Source organism: Lonchura striata, chromosome 2, assembly GCF_050655825.1.
Source record: "Lonchura striata isolate lonStrDom1 chromosome 2, ASM5065582v1, whole genome shotgun sequence".
In the NCBI taxonomy this organism is placed as follows: Eukaryota; Metazoa; Chordata; class Aves; order Passeriformes; family Estrildidae; genus Lonchura; species Lonchura striata.
In genome coordinates, this window is record NC_140704.1 from 49,901,660 (window position 1) to 49,920,197 (window position 18,538).

General features: G+C 38.8%; 1 protein-coding gene across 5 annotated transcripts in view; it reads right to left on the reverse strand.

Moving 5' to 3' along the window:
* The window catches only part of CNTNAP2 (contactin associated protein 2), a 1,072,692-nt gene that overhangs the window by 113,155 nt on the left and 940,999 nt on the right, over positions 1 to 18,538 (reverse strand). For all 5 annotated transcript variants that reach the window (XM_031503926.3, XM_077786381.2, XM_085573411.1 and 2 more), the window contains one exon: positions 70 to 240. In XM_031503926.3, coding sequence (XP_031359786.2) covers positions 70 to 240 — 171 coding nt within the window. The remainder of the gene's footprint in view (positions 1 to 69; positions 241 to 18,538) is intronic.

Here is an 18,538-nt window from a genome sequence, read left to right on the forward strand (position 1 = left end):
ATATTTTAAAAGCTACTATTCAACATACTACTTAACTGCTGAGAACAGTAATAGGAAGCCTATACTTACATTTCAGCTCCAGTTTGATGAAGTCAGTGTTCCCCAGATTTTCAAGAAACACCCCATCAGAGGCTGACGTTTTGAAGTAGAAAGAGATGTCTGCACTGGTTTCCCCTTGGAAGGTGGAGAAGTGGAGGTAAGATGATGAAGTAACAAAAGAAGCCGCGTTCCAGTAATTCCCTGCAGAGGATAGACAGGAAACAGCATTTCAGTGCTCCCTTGAAGCCGTTGGAAAAGTTGGAGATTTTAAGGTTCATCTATGCTACAGTGCTGTCTGTGCTGTAGAAAGAACCCCAAGCGCCTTGATTCTTGCTATCTCCGTTTTGATTTTCTGGGCATGGTATGTCAGGTTTCAGAAGACAGAGCATATTAACGGCAAATTTATTTTCAAGCTCTTAATTTATCATGTCCAGTCATACTCAAATGTTGTTATTATATTTTTATTATAGTAAGACTATCATGGGACATCAGACAGCAGGGCAAAACACTAATTTGGTGTCTGCCTCACCTCAGGCACTTGCTTTGCTTTCATATATTGCTGCATGTGTGACTTGTCTTCAAAATTATTCTACACACCTACACCTCCTCCTGAAAGTGTAGCCATGTCTATTAGAAGTCTATTAATTTAAATCACAGGAAAAATCCAGTAAATGAAGCTAATCAATACAGACACAATTAACATATGAACTTAATAGTCCCCTAGTACATTCCCACTGGAGAAATATAATAATTAATAACATCCATTACTGTACTTTAGCTAGTACGACAATCACATTCAGTGCAAGGTAGCATTACAATGCAAAAAAAAAAAGTCATAAAATATAAGAGCAGGTAAGATTCTCTTAATAAGAAGATTGTAAGATTCATAAGAGAAGGCTTTAGGGTGACCTAACTGCTGCCTTCAGTACCTGAAGGGAGGTACACGAAAGATGGAGAGTGGAGAGTGACTTCTTACAAGGGCATAGGGGAAGGGAGAATGGCTTCAAACTGATATCCAGTAGGTTTAGATTAGATATTAGAAAGGAATTCTTTGCTGTGAGGGTGATAAGGCACTGGAACAGATTGCCCAGAGAAGCTGTGGATACCCCATCCCTGGAAGTGCTCAAGGCAAGGCTGAATGGGATTCTGAGCAACCTGGTCTAGTGGAAAGTGTCCCTGCCCACAGCAGGGATGTTGGAACTAGACAATCTTTAAGGTCTCTTCCATCCCAGTCTATGTTATAATGATTCTATGATGATGATATAGGTGATATAGTAAGCCAAAGAGAGACTGAAACAGCTCATTCTAGTTTAATCAGAATGCTTGTGTATCCAGCTTTAGAAATTTATTAGAATATCACTCATGATGTCATCACAGCTGAGTCCTTAGTATTCCAGCTAACAGACACAATACTACTACTTTCCATTCCAGTCCAAAGTCCCAGATACTGGTTTTCCATTGTTGATTACTGAAGTAGGTGATAATGCTATTATTTGTCTGTTTAGTACTAGATGAATATGAATGAGGATGGCTGAAGCTTCAGAAGATTAGCTGTGATGATATATTGCTCTACTGGCCCACATCCATTTCAGAAGTTTTATTATTTCAGTAATTATAATCTCTATTAAACTTTAAATTGAACATATGAATTAGCAGGTTTTTAGGTATAAATAAAAGCATACTATTGCTTTCCATAGTACTATTCCATACCCTCCAATGCCTCTCAGAAGGATTTAGGATATTTGGAAAAAGAAGCCATTTTCCATTTAGTTCAATGCATCCCAGGAGGAAAGTTGTAATTGAGATTTTGTGTGTGCATATGTGTAAACACACATTTGAGCAGCGAAAATGGAAAAAAATTAGGCATTCATGAAACAGGTATGGGTTTGTAAACTAACCAGTTAGGCTAGATCAGCTAGTTTTCAACATGTATTACTATTTACTCTCCCTATACAAATCAGTAATTTCCAGATTGAATGCTACTAATGTTTTTTAATAAAAATGTCAATAATCTTTGTATCATAAGCCTGCATGGGCAAGAAATATCTGCTCATTATTTGCAAGGTTGTTCTCTGAAAACATACCTAGTGCTAAAGCAGAACAGATAAAAAAGGTAGTGAATTTTATTTTCATTCTTGATCTCAGGTCTCTTTCTCACTTTTCAAAGTGCTCTCTCAGTATTAGGGATGCTTATGGTCTAGATGCATGAATGCTTTGTCAATAATCTGTAAATACAGGGTCCAGATGGACTTTGTATACGCTCTTCCATTTGCAGATGTACCTGGACATCTCTATCTTATTTTCCTGGACCTACAGATATGCTATCTGCTGGCAGACTCTCAAAAAAGATTTTACTTGCTGAATAAACTCACAAGAAATAAGTGGGACTCAGACAAAAAGCCACGAATATATTAATACAATCTCTGTTCAGGAGCTAATTTAGCTGCCCTGAATAACCTTGTGGAAATGCTTTCATGTCTTTGTAACTTAAGTAAGTATTTTAGATCCCTAGCTTTACATTCCTTGAATATTACCAAATTTGTTAGCCTAAAATATGAAGAACACACGACAAGTAAAATTGCTGTGAATGAGAGAGCTATAAAATTCAAGTACTACTGGAGATAAATCTCTTTTCAGCAAGGAAAGGTGTCCCAGCCACCTCACTTTGCCAAAAGAGACCAATCCAGTATATTATAATTAATATTTCAATAAAGTAAATAAGAGTAGGACCTGGTATATGAAACTGCTATATATTTTGCAGTATTGAATTTACATATTTTTAATTATCTTGCAAACTTGAAACCATTACATGCGTTTTGACATAAACTTAGTCTGCAATGCTGGGATATTGTGGGTTAAATCCTTAACTGTGAGAGTTTACCCAAGTGCATAACTCAAGTGCTGGTTTGCCTCTACAGGGCAGCAGTTTTCAGTTGTATGTGACCAGTCGGACTTTTCAGAATTTTTAGGATTGGTATTGTTTGTGAATTTATCCAGCAGGGTCCAGCCCTGTGGCAAAGATTTCACATCTTTACCACAGCACACTTTCAAGAAGGATTGCTGCTTCTGAGTGCCACTGCAGGGCCAGATAGGCAGGTGGGTTCAGATGGAGCCCTCATCACCTTCTTATTGAAATAAAATGTATCAATTTTTATTTAGACCTACATCCAGCCTGTTGATGAACTCCATCACTAAGGATTTTACATTTAATTAAAAATGGTACAATTTGACTTTGCAGAAAACCTTGTCTGCAGATGTTATTGCTGAGAGGATAAATACAAACAATGCAGACAAAACTGGAGAATCTGTACCTTCAGAGAGACAATTTCAAAGACTATTCATGAGAAATTCCTATAAAGATAAAATCATATTTTTGCACTCTAGTATACATTCATCTCAAATCAGTTTAAGGGGAAAAAGTCTTTTTATTAAGAGCACAATAGAAATGTTTTGCCAAACACAAATGATGATTTTTACAATAAAATGATATATTTTTTTAAGAAATGGGCTCCCTAAGGAAATACTGTATAAAAATCCACTTTACACACATTATTACAGTTTCTTGCTAGGAACTTTTATCAATCACTATGCCTGAAAATTTCTTTGGTACATTTGGTACACAATTCTTTCCTCAAGTGGTTTGAACATATTTATACTACAGGCATTTTCCTCCCACTTTAGGCTGACAAACAGTAGATGGAGAAAACTGGGATTGGAACTTAAACCACAGAGTAGAGGTATGGCAGCAGGAATATCAGACAGAAGGTGGGAAAGGGAGTTTATTTAGAAAGAACACTATAAATGATAAGTTTTTAATTTATAAAAATACCACAGTCCAAGGATGATTTTCTTTTTGTATTATCTGAAATACAACTTTATAATTTCACTTTCTTCTTTGAAACCTCAACTATAATTTTGTGTTGAAGACCATAGCTCTGTTGTGCAGTTTTGTTGTTTTAAACTCGCTTAGTGTTTAAATTTGATTTAAACCAATTAAACAGGTACAGAACATGCTGCTGTCATGGAAGCACAAATACAAATCAATCAAGCCTTTTCAGTTTGCAAGTCAAGATAAATGTGGAGATCCCCCAAGACATGGCTGTGTTTTTCATAAAATGGCATTTTTCTTGGTGATGGAAGTAAGCCTTAGGACACAGGGCACGCAGAGGCAGGAAAGGGAATTGCTGACCACTGTGCCAGAGGAAACTGCCATGAATATTTGCCAGGATCCAAGGAGGAATCAGAGCTATAGCTGAGAGAGAGGTGCTTCAATGCACCAAGTAACACTTTGTGATTCTATTTCAATTTGTGTCAAGGTTGCTCACAGCTCTTCTTCTCTGCTGTGAAAATTAAAATCCAACTCGTTAAGCTCCTGCAAAACACTGCTTTCTCATTAGTTTTCCTAACCCTGAGTTACGGTGTTCTTTGTAATTTGTATGACACAAAAGCATCTCCTCCACTGCTCCAAAAAGACTCAGCCTCAGACAGGTGGCTGCACTATAATTGCAAAGGTATAATTTTTACAAGAACAGCAACAGTCTGTAGCCACAAGAAACCAGCCCTACTACAAAAGCTAATGAGAAGGGACATCTTAAATCTCAGATAAAAAGCTGAACTAAGACTTGAAGATTTTTCCCATGAAGTCCTACCTCAGTGAGAAGGAAGGAGACCCATAATACAGACGGGGCAAACACACTTTGTCCTGAGTTATGCAACATGAACAGGTATCCTTTAATGTGTGGCAGCTCTGTAGCTTGAAAACATAAAATCACTGGCCTTATAGTAATCAGCCTTTCAGCTTCTTCCTTGCAACATTTTTGTTCAGAGCTCCCTTGCCGGCTCCCATCAATATCTTCTTTCTTAGCATGATTGAAATTCATGCTTTAACACCATCAATTTCACTTTTACATTTAAACCCCATTGAAATGGGTAATGGCAATACCAGAACTGTAAAAGACATCAGTGCTTTTAGCCCTGCTAGGCGATCGCACTAGAGAACGAATGCTGCAGTGTCAGGGAGCTCTTATGTATTACAATAGACCAAAAACCTCCAGGGCTCTCATCTGCAGCAAAACAGATTTTCTATCAAAACCATTATGTGAATAAAATGTAAGAATAGTCTTCTATTTCAGAGGAGATGGATGTGTGAATGGAAAACTGTTCTGTGGCACAAAGTAATGGATTGAGATTATCCATACAATTATGCTCAACAAATCAAGTTGGTGGGGATTTTTTCCTTTCTTCTTTTTCCATTCTGAGATAGGAACTTATGCATGCACACAGAGCAGTTTGGATATCAGTACAGCAACAATCACACCTTAGGCTCAAGCCTTCAGATCCATTTCAGAGTGGAACTGTCTGTAATGAAAACCAAATTTGCTGTTGGACTTTCTATTTGAAAAGTCAAAGAAAATTGGCAGTGTTTCTTGCCCTGAGTTGTACTTTATTGTGAAAGATGTAACCATGACCACAAAGCAGGGCAGGTACTTTTCTGTCATCAATGCTAATCTTAGGGGAGCTAAGATCACAGCTTCAGTCGAGCTGGAGTGGGGGGTGTGTTGGGGGAGAGGAGGGCAAGGATGGCAAGTCATCAGCATTCTCTCCTTTGCTGGGAGGACTACAATGCCAGTGGCTTCTTCCTGACTGAAATATATGCTCGGTGTCATTTTTCATTGTGCTAACATGCTTTTAAACATTTGTTTTTCTCTGGTCTGCAACTCCATGCCACATTATGTTTTACTCTACTACATTTACTATATTTACTGCACATATAATTTACTATGTATGGTAATTTTTGCATATCTTTGATTTCTTTGGTATCCCTAGAATCAGTTTTGACTAGCTCCAGTCCTGAACTTATTTGCTTGTTGGTGATTCTGTCAGTGCCCCATCTTACATAGTCCCATGCTTCTACCCCTTTTCCCAGAACCCCATGTTCCCAGTTTTCAGCACGGCTGAATATATGCCAGTTGTGCATTTCTCTGCCCATTGCCATTATCTTTATTGGTCCTGTGCCTGGGCCTCAACAACCCTGCAGCACTGCCACAGGCTGGAAAGCTGCTCAGGAGAAAGGGATTGGGGATTGGCAGCCAGATGGATGCATGAGCCAGCAGTGTGCCTAGGTGACCAGGGCATCTTGGCCTGTATCAAGAATAGTTTGGCCAGTAGGAGTAGGAAAGCGATTGTCCCGCTGTACTCATCGCTGGTGAGGCTGCACCTTGAGCATCAGTGTACAGTTCTGTGTCATTCCCTTCAAAAAGGACATTGAGAAGCATATCCAAAGAGGGTGAAGAAGGGTCTAGAAAACATCTTATGAAGGGCAGATACAGGAAGTGGGGTTGTTTAGCCTGGAGAAAAGGAGGCTCAGGAGGGACGGCCAGAAGGCAGTGTCTTCTGCCATGTCTTAGGTAAAAGAGTAAGAGGAAATGGCATTAACTTTTGCCAGGAGAAATAAGACCTGCTCTTACAAAAGGTGTCTGCATGAAGTACTTGGGGATATGATTTAGATGATTCAAGCAATTATAGTGGTGCTGGGTTGACAGTTGGTCTAGATGGTCTAGGATACCTCCTCCAACCTTGATGATTGTGTGATTACATTAGTCATCAATATCTCTTTCTGCACAAAGTACTTTTTACTATTATCTATATAAAATGGGGTTGTACCATAAGAAGATAAGCAAAGTTAAAACAAACTAGGTATAATACTCCTGCCATTAGAAAAAAAAAAAGTTGTTTCATCTAAACAAAGTTTAGAGAGAGCTCAAAATAGGCCAAGCCTGGCAAGTCTTTGGCCTTGAATACTCCCTACCATACCCAAAGACTAATTAGAGATAACAATAATTTATTTCTTGGGCTGTGGGTTAACAATTTATCAACATCACAGGAGAATGTCACTTGAAAAGAAGCATGTACATTGCTATGTAGTTTAAAATTAAGATGGTAGTGTCCTGATTTACTCAATCTAAACCTGAATCAAGAAAAATAAACCAGAAAGAGCTGCCACACATGATGTTGCCTTAATAGTAGAAAAGTCTTTTGACCACACAGGAAAAAAAATCCCCAAGTGAACAGATGGAGAGTGTATTAGCACTGTATAACAGCAAACTGACTTACACCCTAAATAAAAATATAGGTTAGGTTTCAATTTTCAAGCTAAAACTAGCTGTGTATCTTTCAACAAAGTACCAAATGGCTGGAAGTCGAGAACAAAACCTGCTGAGAATATCAATACATATAGAGATGAGCTCAGAATTAACAAAACAGAAAACTTAGCTCTACAGTGGTTACTATTGTGTTAAAGACAATTCAGATTTTAAAAGATAAATTCTAGGTTGTAGAAAAATTTTTTTTACATTTTCATTTTTATACCTTGACTTTTTCTTTTTTGCATTGACCATGTAGACCACTTTAGAGCCGACCCAAACTTAAATCATGGCTTTAAGAATGTTGTCTTTAAACACTCACTTAAACAATGACAGGAACAGGGCACCAACCACCTCTCCAGAAAGCCAGTTCCAGGGCTTGACCACTTTCCCAGTAAAAAAAGGCCCCCATGTCGAACATGAACCTTCCCTGATGGATGCAGCTTTTAGCCATTCACATGTGTCTCCACAGAGTATTGGGGAGAAGAGTTCATCACCTCATTCTGCACTTCTCCACCTCAGGAAGCTGTAGGGAGCAGTGAGATCACCCCTCTGCCTCCCTCACTCCAAACTGCATGAGCCCAGTGCCCTCGGCCACTACTCAGAGGTCATTCCTGCCACCCCTTCCCCTGCCTTGGTGCCCTCGGCAGGACACATTAAAGGACCTTCACATCCTTCTTCAATGGCAGGATCTAGAATTGCACAGAGCGTTCAAGATGAGCCCAACAATGCTAGATATAGCTGGATAATCACCTCTTTGGACCATCAGTCTTGCTGTGTTTGATGCACCTCAGGATGAGGTTTGCCCAGCTGGCTGCCAGGGCACACACTGCTGACTCCTCTTGAATCAGCACTCCCAGGACCCTCTCTGCAGGGCTGCTCTCCAGACACTTCTCTCCCAGGTTTCGTTCTGACATAGCTCCATAGGGCAGAATCTGGCATTTTGACTTATTAAATTTCATCCCATTAATCAAAGACTAATGATCCATTCTCTCCAATTCCTCTGCAAGGGCTCTTGTCCCTCAAGAGAGTCAACAGCACCTCCCAGTTTGGTTTAATCAGCAAACTTGCTGATGGTGCATTCAACTACTGCATCCAGATTGTTGATAAATATATAACGCCTTCAATTTCTGTACTACCCCTGAAACTCAAAGTAATTCCTCAGGGCTTCTCTTCTGGAACTTCATTGCATGCACCTCCTCTGAAAGGGAGATCCTGAAAAGGTTAAGTGTCTACTCATTTGGGTGTTGACCTCCCACTGGATGCCCTTGCCTCCTCCAGTTGTGGGGAGGTTGCTTGGTCTTCACTTACAGACTTTTGCATGCCTGCCACTGCATGCTTGCCACTGCATACTTGCCACTGCATGCCTTCTTCTGCATGCCTGCTACTGCTGTGACAATTGTTGACCTCATTACAGAATTTATCATCTTTTCATGTGGGCCCAAGGTATAAACCTCCAAACTCCTTTATGCATAACAAGGTACTGAGGAGAGAGTAAGCATAATTAAACAACATACATTAATTCTTTAGAAATTAAAGAGGTTCTTCCCTATTTGGGATCAAATTGAGTTCTCTGGTCAGCAATGAAGGACATAAAATAACTTATATTAGCATTGCAGTAAGATGGATAGCAGTTTATCAAATGTCATTATAAATTATCTGTTTTCATAAAGATTCTCAAGTGACATAACAGTTACAAGACACTGATCAATGGATAGAAACACAGATGCTAAAGTTTGCTTTACTCTTCCAGTCACTATATTTGCTGAGTGAGGGAAAAGTGCAATCACATTTATCAGTGAAATGTTGGAGTCAATAAAACAGATTCAGTGATGCAGAAATGTTTCCAGCACCTGCTGTGTTTCCTGCAATCATGTTTGGAAGATCATTTTTTAAAACTCTTGCCTCCTGGTCACAATGCCTAATCACGATACATACCCTGTCACTGCTGGCATCATTACTTTCATCCATCTAAAGAATGAAAGGTCCCGATCTGGCCTGGTTTACAACCTGGAGCTCTGTAATGTGCTGATAGAGCTTTAATGATGCATGTAAACTGGTGTCCTTTCAGGGGAATTTTTTTAAACAATGACTGACCTGTAAACACGAGCTTGATCACCACTGTGCCCCAGTCAAGGCAATATGCCATGGTGCCAGAATGGTAAACATTAAATACAGGAGCCTGCTGCTGTCCACAAACCATGTTACTGTGAGGATATGATTCCCTGCTGTCCCCTATATATTGGTGGGTTTTAGCTGTGCAAAACAGTTGTGAAACTTTCCATTCCCACCTGGTAATGCTGCATAATCACCATATGCTCAGCATGTATCTGTGCAAGATGGAAGGCAAAGACACAAGGACAATAATGTAAAAAGAAGGAATTTTCTTAGGAATTCAGTTCCGCTGTGGTACTAAATCTATTCCCTGTGCTGCAGAGGTGAACTGCAGGAAATGGTAGCTCTCTGCTCTCCAGATCCTTAGTAAAGTATGTGGATAATGAGATGCAGCTCTAGAGCTCTGTAGAGCCAGAGCAAACACCACGTGAACAACATGATCCATATCAAATTCTTCTGCCATTCCCATTTGCTCTTCCTGCCATGACGTTTTAAGAGAAGAATGTGCTGAGTAATCTTCACATAGCTCTTCTCCTCTATATTTTCTCATTTTCTCTGCTTAGAGTGACAGTTTTGTTCCTATTTGTGGCTTTAAAATCACTTGTGTTTGGCTATGGATCTGGACTTGGCACCCTGGCTCTTTGGTCACCTGATTTCTTCTCCTAGACCAGTTACATTTTCACACTGGAAAATGTTTTTCAGAATTAAAATGTAAGATGTAATTTATTCTTGATGTAGTACATTAACTATTCTTCATGCCATTGATTCCATTGCTATTGACAGAGATAATGGAATTATTTTGCTTGATCTTCTATTACTGGATGGGTTTCTGAGACTTCTGAACTAAAGCTGAGAATATTTAAGTCACAAGTCATAAACAAGTCCTTTGATGAATTGTAATCCTCTAACCTGATGAAACTTACAGCTAAAATAATTTGCTTTAAGTAATAATTTAATTCAGCAGGTGCATTAGTACAGTCATGCTGTTCTACTGCTTATCTGTAGAAGTATACTTTTAATGACTCCTTTGTTTATGTCCCAGTTCTCAGTTATTAATAAATAGTTCAGATATACATTAAACCTACAGTTGAGTAAAACTATCTTCATTCTTATGATGCCACTCCAGTTTTAGGTCACTGTAACATGATTCCAAGTCCAACTTCCCTTTTTTGGTGTGTAGTTTTTATGGACCATAGCTATTTATATAAGCATTTGCAAAGAATTTTAATTATAGAGATGGACATCTTGTTCCATTCTCAAACAGCGGAGATCTTAGCACCTTTGTGGCCTCCCAGTCCTACATTGCTCTAGGAACTGAGAAGAACCACTGTTAGGTACCATTCCACCCTAGACACTGGTACCTTGGCTATAACATCTGCTCTACTGTGTGCTGTGGCCCTGGAAATGCTTCTTGATATGCCTATGTTGCTATAGACTTCCCCCCTTCTGACTTTGAAAAAATGTCTTTGCAAAGTAATTTTACAGTTCATTTCTATATCATCTATGGCAGAGAAACTTTTCACATGACTGCATTTGATCATTTATTCCATTCCCTGCCTGTTCCTTATCTTTAAAATAACTAATTAAGACTATCACTATGTCCAAATATCTTCCTGTGATATGACTATCTCAGCAATATTCTAAATCCAAGAACACAAAGAAAGAATGCACCCAAAATTTAAATTAAAAAATAGAAGTTTCTTAGTCTTAACATTGCCATTAGTGACACTTGTAATATTGTTATCAGAGAGCACAGTTATATGGGCGAAGGTGGGTTCCCTGTAGAAAGGTAAATTTATTGTAGGAACTGCAGCCTTCCCTCTTCTAACAGGCACTGGGTACTCACACTTCAAATTCCACACAGGTGGTGCAAGCAAATATATGTAGTGTAAGAGCAAATCTAAACCAGAACACTAATGAAAACAGTTTAGACTAAATAGGCTGTCATATGGAGAGAGATCTCCATAGTTGCAGCTGAACTCCTGTTGCAGCTTAGTTGTAACAGCACTGAGACCAAGAATCTTAAATGTATATATATGTTAAAATGCCTTTATATTAATTTAATGACTATTAAACCAATCAGAATTTACAGATATACAACAAAGGCTTTTCATAGTACATCCCAATAAAAAAATACCAGCTATACCATAAAAAAAAAAAAAAAAAAAAAAAAAAAAATCTAGCATAAACAACCCATGCCAAAGATTTACCTTCCCTAGAGAACCCCTCCCAACCTCAACTATTTTGTATGAACAGCATTTCTGGCTTGTATAAAAATTACAAGAAAAATCAATACAAAAATTGAAATGAAATTAGTATTTTGGATGTGAAATGGTTTGTGGAAAAAAAATATACTCTGCATCTACAGGAGATCTGATTCTGACCTCTTGCAAATCACTTAGACATACCTCTACTGTTTGTGGCATTACACAAAATTTAGACAAATCCGAGAATATTTACTCATTGTTTACTTCCCAAATCTTTTCCATCTCAGCCAAAAGATTATGCAGTGAAAGAGAAAAAGATGTGAAAAAGATGTGTCATAAAAAACCAAAGTTCTTTCTTTCTTTTTCTATTTTTTTCTTTATTTCTTTCTTGCTTGCCTGCCTTCCTGCTTTTTTTAGTCTTTCCCATCCTAAATGTCTATCTACTAAACAGTCATCCAGAAATTTGGACTTGTAAAGAATTTTTTAGCTGGCTTATAACAACAGAAGATTGCAGATAAAAACTGCCTTTAGACATTTTACAAAGCACAGCACAGAGTGGGAAAAACATGAACATCTAAAACTAGACTTTCAGAACACACAAAGACCCCCTCGCAGTGAAGATTTTGATCTGAAATGGAAGGTGACTTGGGGTAAAGGCATTGTGCCATAATTTAGTCATTCTAAATTCAATTTCTTGGCTCTGACATTCTTAGCATACATGACCCTGGCCAAGTTGTTTATGGCTTATGCCTCCAGAGTCCAAGATCTCTGAGGTGAAGAAAACACCATTTCTCTTTTTTTCCTTTATAAAGTGTTTTTGAATCTTGGAATCTAGGACTATCAACATTTGCAGCACATTGTGGTTACAATCTTAGGCTGCAAGAGGCAGCTTTTGTACTGGAAACAGAGTACAAAACTTGGCTGGAATTTGAGCACACTCCTGTGATACAAGAGTTGACAATAATTTTCTACAAATTTACTTCTTACCTTTCACATTATCCAAATGCATTGGTGTTGGATGAAGTCATTAAATGAGTGTCAAAATATTGTGAAATTGGAGAACAAAATGTGACAACATTATTTATGGATAAAAATATATGCATGCATAAGTATTAGATCTAGCAACACTTAAAAACCAAAGAGGACATATTTTGCTATTTGTTTAAAAGAAAATATTTCTTCATAGTGTTTTGTAACCTTGCATGACTGTAATTATCTCACAATGACCCAGATACCTATCATGGTTACTCATTATGACATTTCTTTCCAATATAAATATAAATAAATGTAATAAGGTTCTTTGATTGTTAATGATTACTGGTGATTTTTACTCAGGCTTTGCTTGAACCTCAAAAGCACTGTAGCACTTCTGCTGTCATGCAGCCCAAAGCAGAAGGCTCCTTAGGAATCCTTTTATAAGAAAAATAGATAAATATCTGACATGGCAGATCTAAACCTTTTGGAAGGGAACATCACAGTCATGCTTATTATCACAGGTACTAGATCAGGCATTTGGTGTTGAGAAAGAGTTGAAGCTAACCTTAAGAATCAGAGCTATGGTCTATATTTGGTCTAAATAAGAAACTACTCACAAGTTGCAAAGAGTTTGGGCTGCTGACACCAGAGGTGTATTTCACTTTGATCTGAAAAGACTTTCTTCTTCTGAAAGAGGGAAGAGCTGTACTCTGACACTCTACAGTTTTCTTCATTGGGAAAAGGTAGTATTTGTGCACAGCAATCTTGATTCTCAAATGGAGAGGAAGGGCACAAATGGACTAAAATATAATTGTATTGATCAACTGAGATGTCAAATATACATTTAAAAGGCCATCTTGGGGGAAAATCATGCCTGCACAGAGAATGATATGAATCGGGATCTGATTTAGGGAAACCATCTAATGTCACAGGAATTTGTTACTGCATGACAATCTATGTCTTGGAGGAAATGCTCCCAAGGACAAAAATGAATGTGGCATTTGTATAAGGAAATACCGAAATGAGTTAAGAAATGCCTTGGAACAAAACCAGAGGTAACCCTGGAGATGGAAGCACTTGAGCTGTACAGGTGTACCCAGGTCACTGAAGCTCAGACACCTCTCCAGGACTGGGGTGGAGGGTTGGGGAGTTGAGAGCAAAAGCTGTCCTGCACAATCTCCCCACAGCCAGCACTAAGACAGGCTCTGCATTGCTCCATGTTCTTGTCTTTTACTGGACAGGCTTGGCTGGAGTTCCTTCATGTAGAGCTGCAATGTGCCTTGTAAACTTAACATATACCCCTACTAATTACCTCAACTGCAGCTTGACCCTCTTAGTGGGGCTGCTCTGGCTTGAATTCAGCCTTCATGTAAGTCACTATAAAGGAAATTAGTCTTAGTCCTTCCTCAGTCCTTCCTATAAATAAGCAGCCTGCAACCAGCATTGTGTGTTTCCTGTGTAGTCATCCTTAACAGACAGAACAGCTGGTAAACTAGGCGCCTGATAGTGAATCTGTGTGATATCAACTCTCTGCATGTGATGGTGGGTCACCTTCTCAGCCATCTTACAATGTTTGCTCAAGAACACACTGAATAGAGTACTTAGCTTCAAACATCACAAGCTCTGATTAACCTGGTCTGCTGTTGTCTTGTGTTTATAGCCATTTGTTTCTGAATTTGTTTAGTATTAATACAGGTTAAAATAGAAAATTTGATGAGGAGGAACCCAATGGAACCCTGTTTTTGAAATGAAGCAAAACTGGCACATGTGTTTATTATGTTGTCTCATTGCAAGTGAACAGCTTATGTACGTATCATTATATATGCATGCCAGTATTTGTCAGCAATCCAGGCTTTTACTGTTTTTCTCTAGAAACTTTCTCTAGTGACAGTGCAGGCAAGTAATGGAGTACCACACAAAGATAAATATCCTCCCACCACATCCCCTCTCCCTCACTCCTTCCTTCTCAGTCCCTCCCCGAAAACACACCCCAAACAAGCAAACCAGGAAGAATAAAAAGAGTACTAATTGATGACAGATTCAAATGAGTTTTTTTTCCCTGGGAATTTGAATGAAAGCCACCAAAGGGTTAGCAAAAAATCATCTCAGAGCCTGGTCACTGCTGAGCTTACCTTGTCGTTTCTCATTTCATTACTGAGTTTCTAGAACAGTTGAACCTGCAAAATGTTCTTTCTCTCCCATGTGCTGAGCACAGTAAGCCAGCTGCTGAGAGTGCTGAGGCAATGAGGGCTGGGGAATAGGGTGGCAGTAAAGTGGATTACTTCAGCTGCATCTAAAAATGTATGAATTCTGCAGAGAGAGAGCAACAGGTCCTGCTTCAGAAAAGGGCTGTTTGGCTTTTCTAAAAAAAAGGTCATGGCTCAGTGAAGGGCTCAAATGCTCATATGAAGGAAAGAAATGTTGTCTTCATATGAGTAGCAGGAGGAAAATTCTGTCCATAAACATTTATTGCGAAAAGTACAGAAATAGCAGGCATTGAAAGCTTATTTTGCAGATTAAACCTGGCCTGTCAGTTTTTTTCTGTTTGTTTTTTTCTGTGTTTGTTGGAGGTATTTTGTGTTTTTCTCTGTGTTGGATGTATTGTTTGCTTTTATTTTTTAAGTTGTTTGAGTTTTTCCCCCATCTGATGAGTAATTATGCAATTTCTCTGGCTTACACTTATGATAGTATAGGTTATGCTTTTACTGAGAAATATAAGTCTTATTTTGCAAGCACATGTCTGCACTGTTTCCTTTGAGAGACACCACGATGCCAAGGCAAGTTTTTCAGTTTTGAAGGCAGTTGATAATGCTTGTTCCACAGAGGAAGTTAGAAGTATTATAACCAGGTTCAGCACTATTTACCATTTCATTGACTCTGCAAATAGTATTAGCAGCCTCTCCCTTCAGGGAATAAAAAACTACAGGTTAGCAAATCAGTATGTTTCAGTTCTGTTCTATTCTTCTTTCTTCAAATAACTGAAAGAGCAAACAACCCCTAAGTCACAGGGTAAATCTAGGTAAAAGATAATTATTTGCCAAGTCATTTGGGGTATTTTCCCCTTTCAAAGCCATAAGGTAATAAAAAATCTGACCTTCATCTTCATGAGCTTCTAGCTTAGGATATTTCTTCTTCTGTTACCACTTTTTTTGGACTTGAAAATGAGTATCAGTGGGAAGTTTTTATGTTTTCACCCTCTTGTCCCCCTTCCCACCCCCAGTTTCATCCACAGATCTGTATATTTTGGCTTGAGAAAGAACCAAACCAACTTTAATCGTATGATTATTTATCTGCAGACTACTGCAGTTTGGTAATAAAACTCATCTTACTCTGTGTCATTACTTAAATAGAACGCTTTTCAAATATACAGAATAATAGGAGAATTTTGTGCTAGATTTTACTTTTAAGGGAAGATGGATTCCTTCTCTACTGAGGTGAACCAGTATTTCATAGCATGAAGATTACTTTTTAAAATGGATAGGGCACATTCTGCTACTAATTATAGATGCAAATCAGGAAATGGTATATTGACCTTAATAGCTTTTAGTCCTTCTACAACTTGAATATGCCACTGCTCTAAAATCTCTTAAGCTTATCCAACTTAATGTTATAAGAAATTTTATCTGATATTATGACAATTGAAGAGAAAGATGGTTTGAATTAAAAGTCTGGGGGAAAACCTGCACACACACAAAGCTTTTTAAAGCTCTGTAAAGATTTTCTTCTTAAGGTTTAAAACAACATGAAAACCATGGTTTTTCCTCCTGGATGTAAACCTAATGCCCAGTTTTCTGTATGACTTAACTCCTGTGCATATTTCTACTGAAAAGCTTTAGCAGACCAGCCTCTCAAAGTAAAAGATTAAACCTTTTCTCCTGTTCCCATGAATTTTAGTTCTGAGCAAAACACAAACTAAAATGACTGAAAAGGAAACATGATGAGCCATATCTACTCAGGGAGGGTAGTAACCAAGTATAGAAAACTTTAGATATTGACATGATCTGATCTGTTTGAAGATGACTTAAACACAGGTTTCTGCACAGAAGGGATCCAAACTTCAAACAATTGTGCTGGGCTTCCTGCCAGGAAGTCTCATAACTGAATGCTGCTATCAGCCCTTCCAGAAAGGAAAAGCTGAAATAAAAAGGCAAAAAGGAAAAGTTCTTGGCTATCTAATACTTTTGGCGTGTTAGAACGCTTGTCAGAGGGATACTTACTCCAAATACTGAATTTTTCTTTAATGAACAGAAGGGCTCTAGCCTTAGTTCCTTATGGACTTAAACACAGGCCTAGGTAAAGGTAAATACTACTAATCAAACATGTCAGTATTTTGATAGGTTGCACCTTCTGAAAAAAGGATGAGGACAAGAAACTGGTATCTTCCCTAAAGACCATTATCCATTTGAGTCTCAAACAGGACATGTCAGATACTAAGGAGAGGAACAGAAAAAGAGAAAAGCTCAGGAACAATTAGCCCAGAGCAATTAAAAAAATGGGCTGAACAAAAATCCGGGCAGAAAACCTTAGCTTTTGCAAGGAGAATAATTCACATCAACAAAACTAGCTCTAGAGCAAAAATGATGACACCGAGTCTTGTTACTTGTTTCTGCCATTCTTGTTCTAAAGTCCATCTCATAATGAATCTTTCTCTTGTCCAAGCTTCTTCATCACATACAGTAACTTCGTGTCTTGCATGTTCATGTACCATTACATCAGTTCCCTCAGCATGGATTTCCCAGGGAATGTGATAACTGCATTTTGATAGAAATTCTTATCAGAGTGTTTGTATAAGAAATTATGTGACCAGAAGGACTACAAAAGTAATCACACCCCTGTACTTGGCACTGCTGAGGCTGCACCTCAAATCCTGTGCTCAGTTTTGGGCCCCTCACTACAGCAAAGACATTTAGGCACTGAAATGTGTCCAGAGAAGGACAATGGAGCTGGTGAAGGATCTGGAGCACAAGTCTGATGAGGAGTAGCTGAAGTAGCTGGAGGTATTGAGTCTGGAGAAAAGAAAGCTGAGGGAGACATGGTCAATCCTTTTTTTCATCCTCAATGATAGTAATTTCTACCCTCAAAACTGACACAGTATAGAAACACAATTATCACTTCAGTTTTTCTTGGGGTCTAAAATTAAATTAAAAAAAAAAAAGATAAAAAATTTGCTGTGTGGTGAAGGAGAAGGCAGAAGGCAACTTGTGCCTCTATGACAGGTTCCTGAATGTTAGCTGTCTGTCTCTGTCTTCCCAGCAATTTTTGGGTACTGTTGATTTCTTCAACTGGTCAGAGACTAGAAAACATGACTTAGATCCTGAATAGCAAAGTGTTCAAAACCAACACTTTGTAGTGGCATTTGTCTGGTATTTGTACTAGCTACGGTGTTTTCTGTTACAGACCTAAAATTTCTGTTGCAATTTCCCATAAAAGTGCTTCTCTCTGCATTACCCACACTGCTGCATCTGTGCCTATTTCTCTGATCTCCATCCCACAGAAAGCTGGAGCATTGTTCCACAGAGCAAGTGGGTTAAACGTATCTTCTATACATTTGTTCTCCTGTTTGTTTTGATTTCTTTTACGGCCTTGTTACTATTTCTGCTGGATTTCTGCACATCAAAGGAGGTGTCACCTTTTCTTTTTGGTCCATAGAACTGCAGCCACGTTACTAAGTCTGGCCAGTGTGAGCCCACTCTCTGGCTCTGCCCCAGAGCTGGGGCTGGGGATTTGGCAGAGGCAGATTATTTGTGTATTAGGCTGAGCAGAGCCTAACACATTCCTAAGAACATGCTCTCTGAGCTGGGGGAGGCAGTTCTTACCTGTTGGCAGGCTGAGCTGCCTGTGCCTTACAGAAACAAAAGGAAAGTGATGTGAGAGGAGACACGAGGAGGGCATCAGCTCCTCTGCACCGCACTTGTGGAACTTCAGAAAAGTTAGTTCACCCTATGCTATGCTGCAGTGTCATGGCTGTGAGGCCTTGAAAGCCTGTTCAGAGCTTTCAGGAGTGCATCTTCATCAAGTCTCTCCTTGCCATGTCCATCGCAATTTCACACTGGAAGGGAT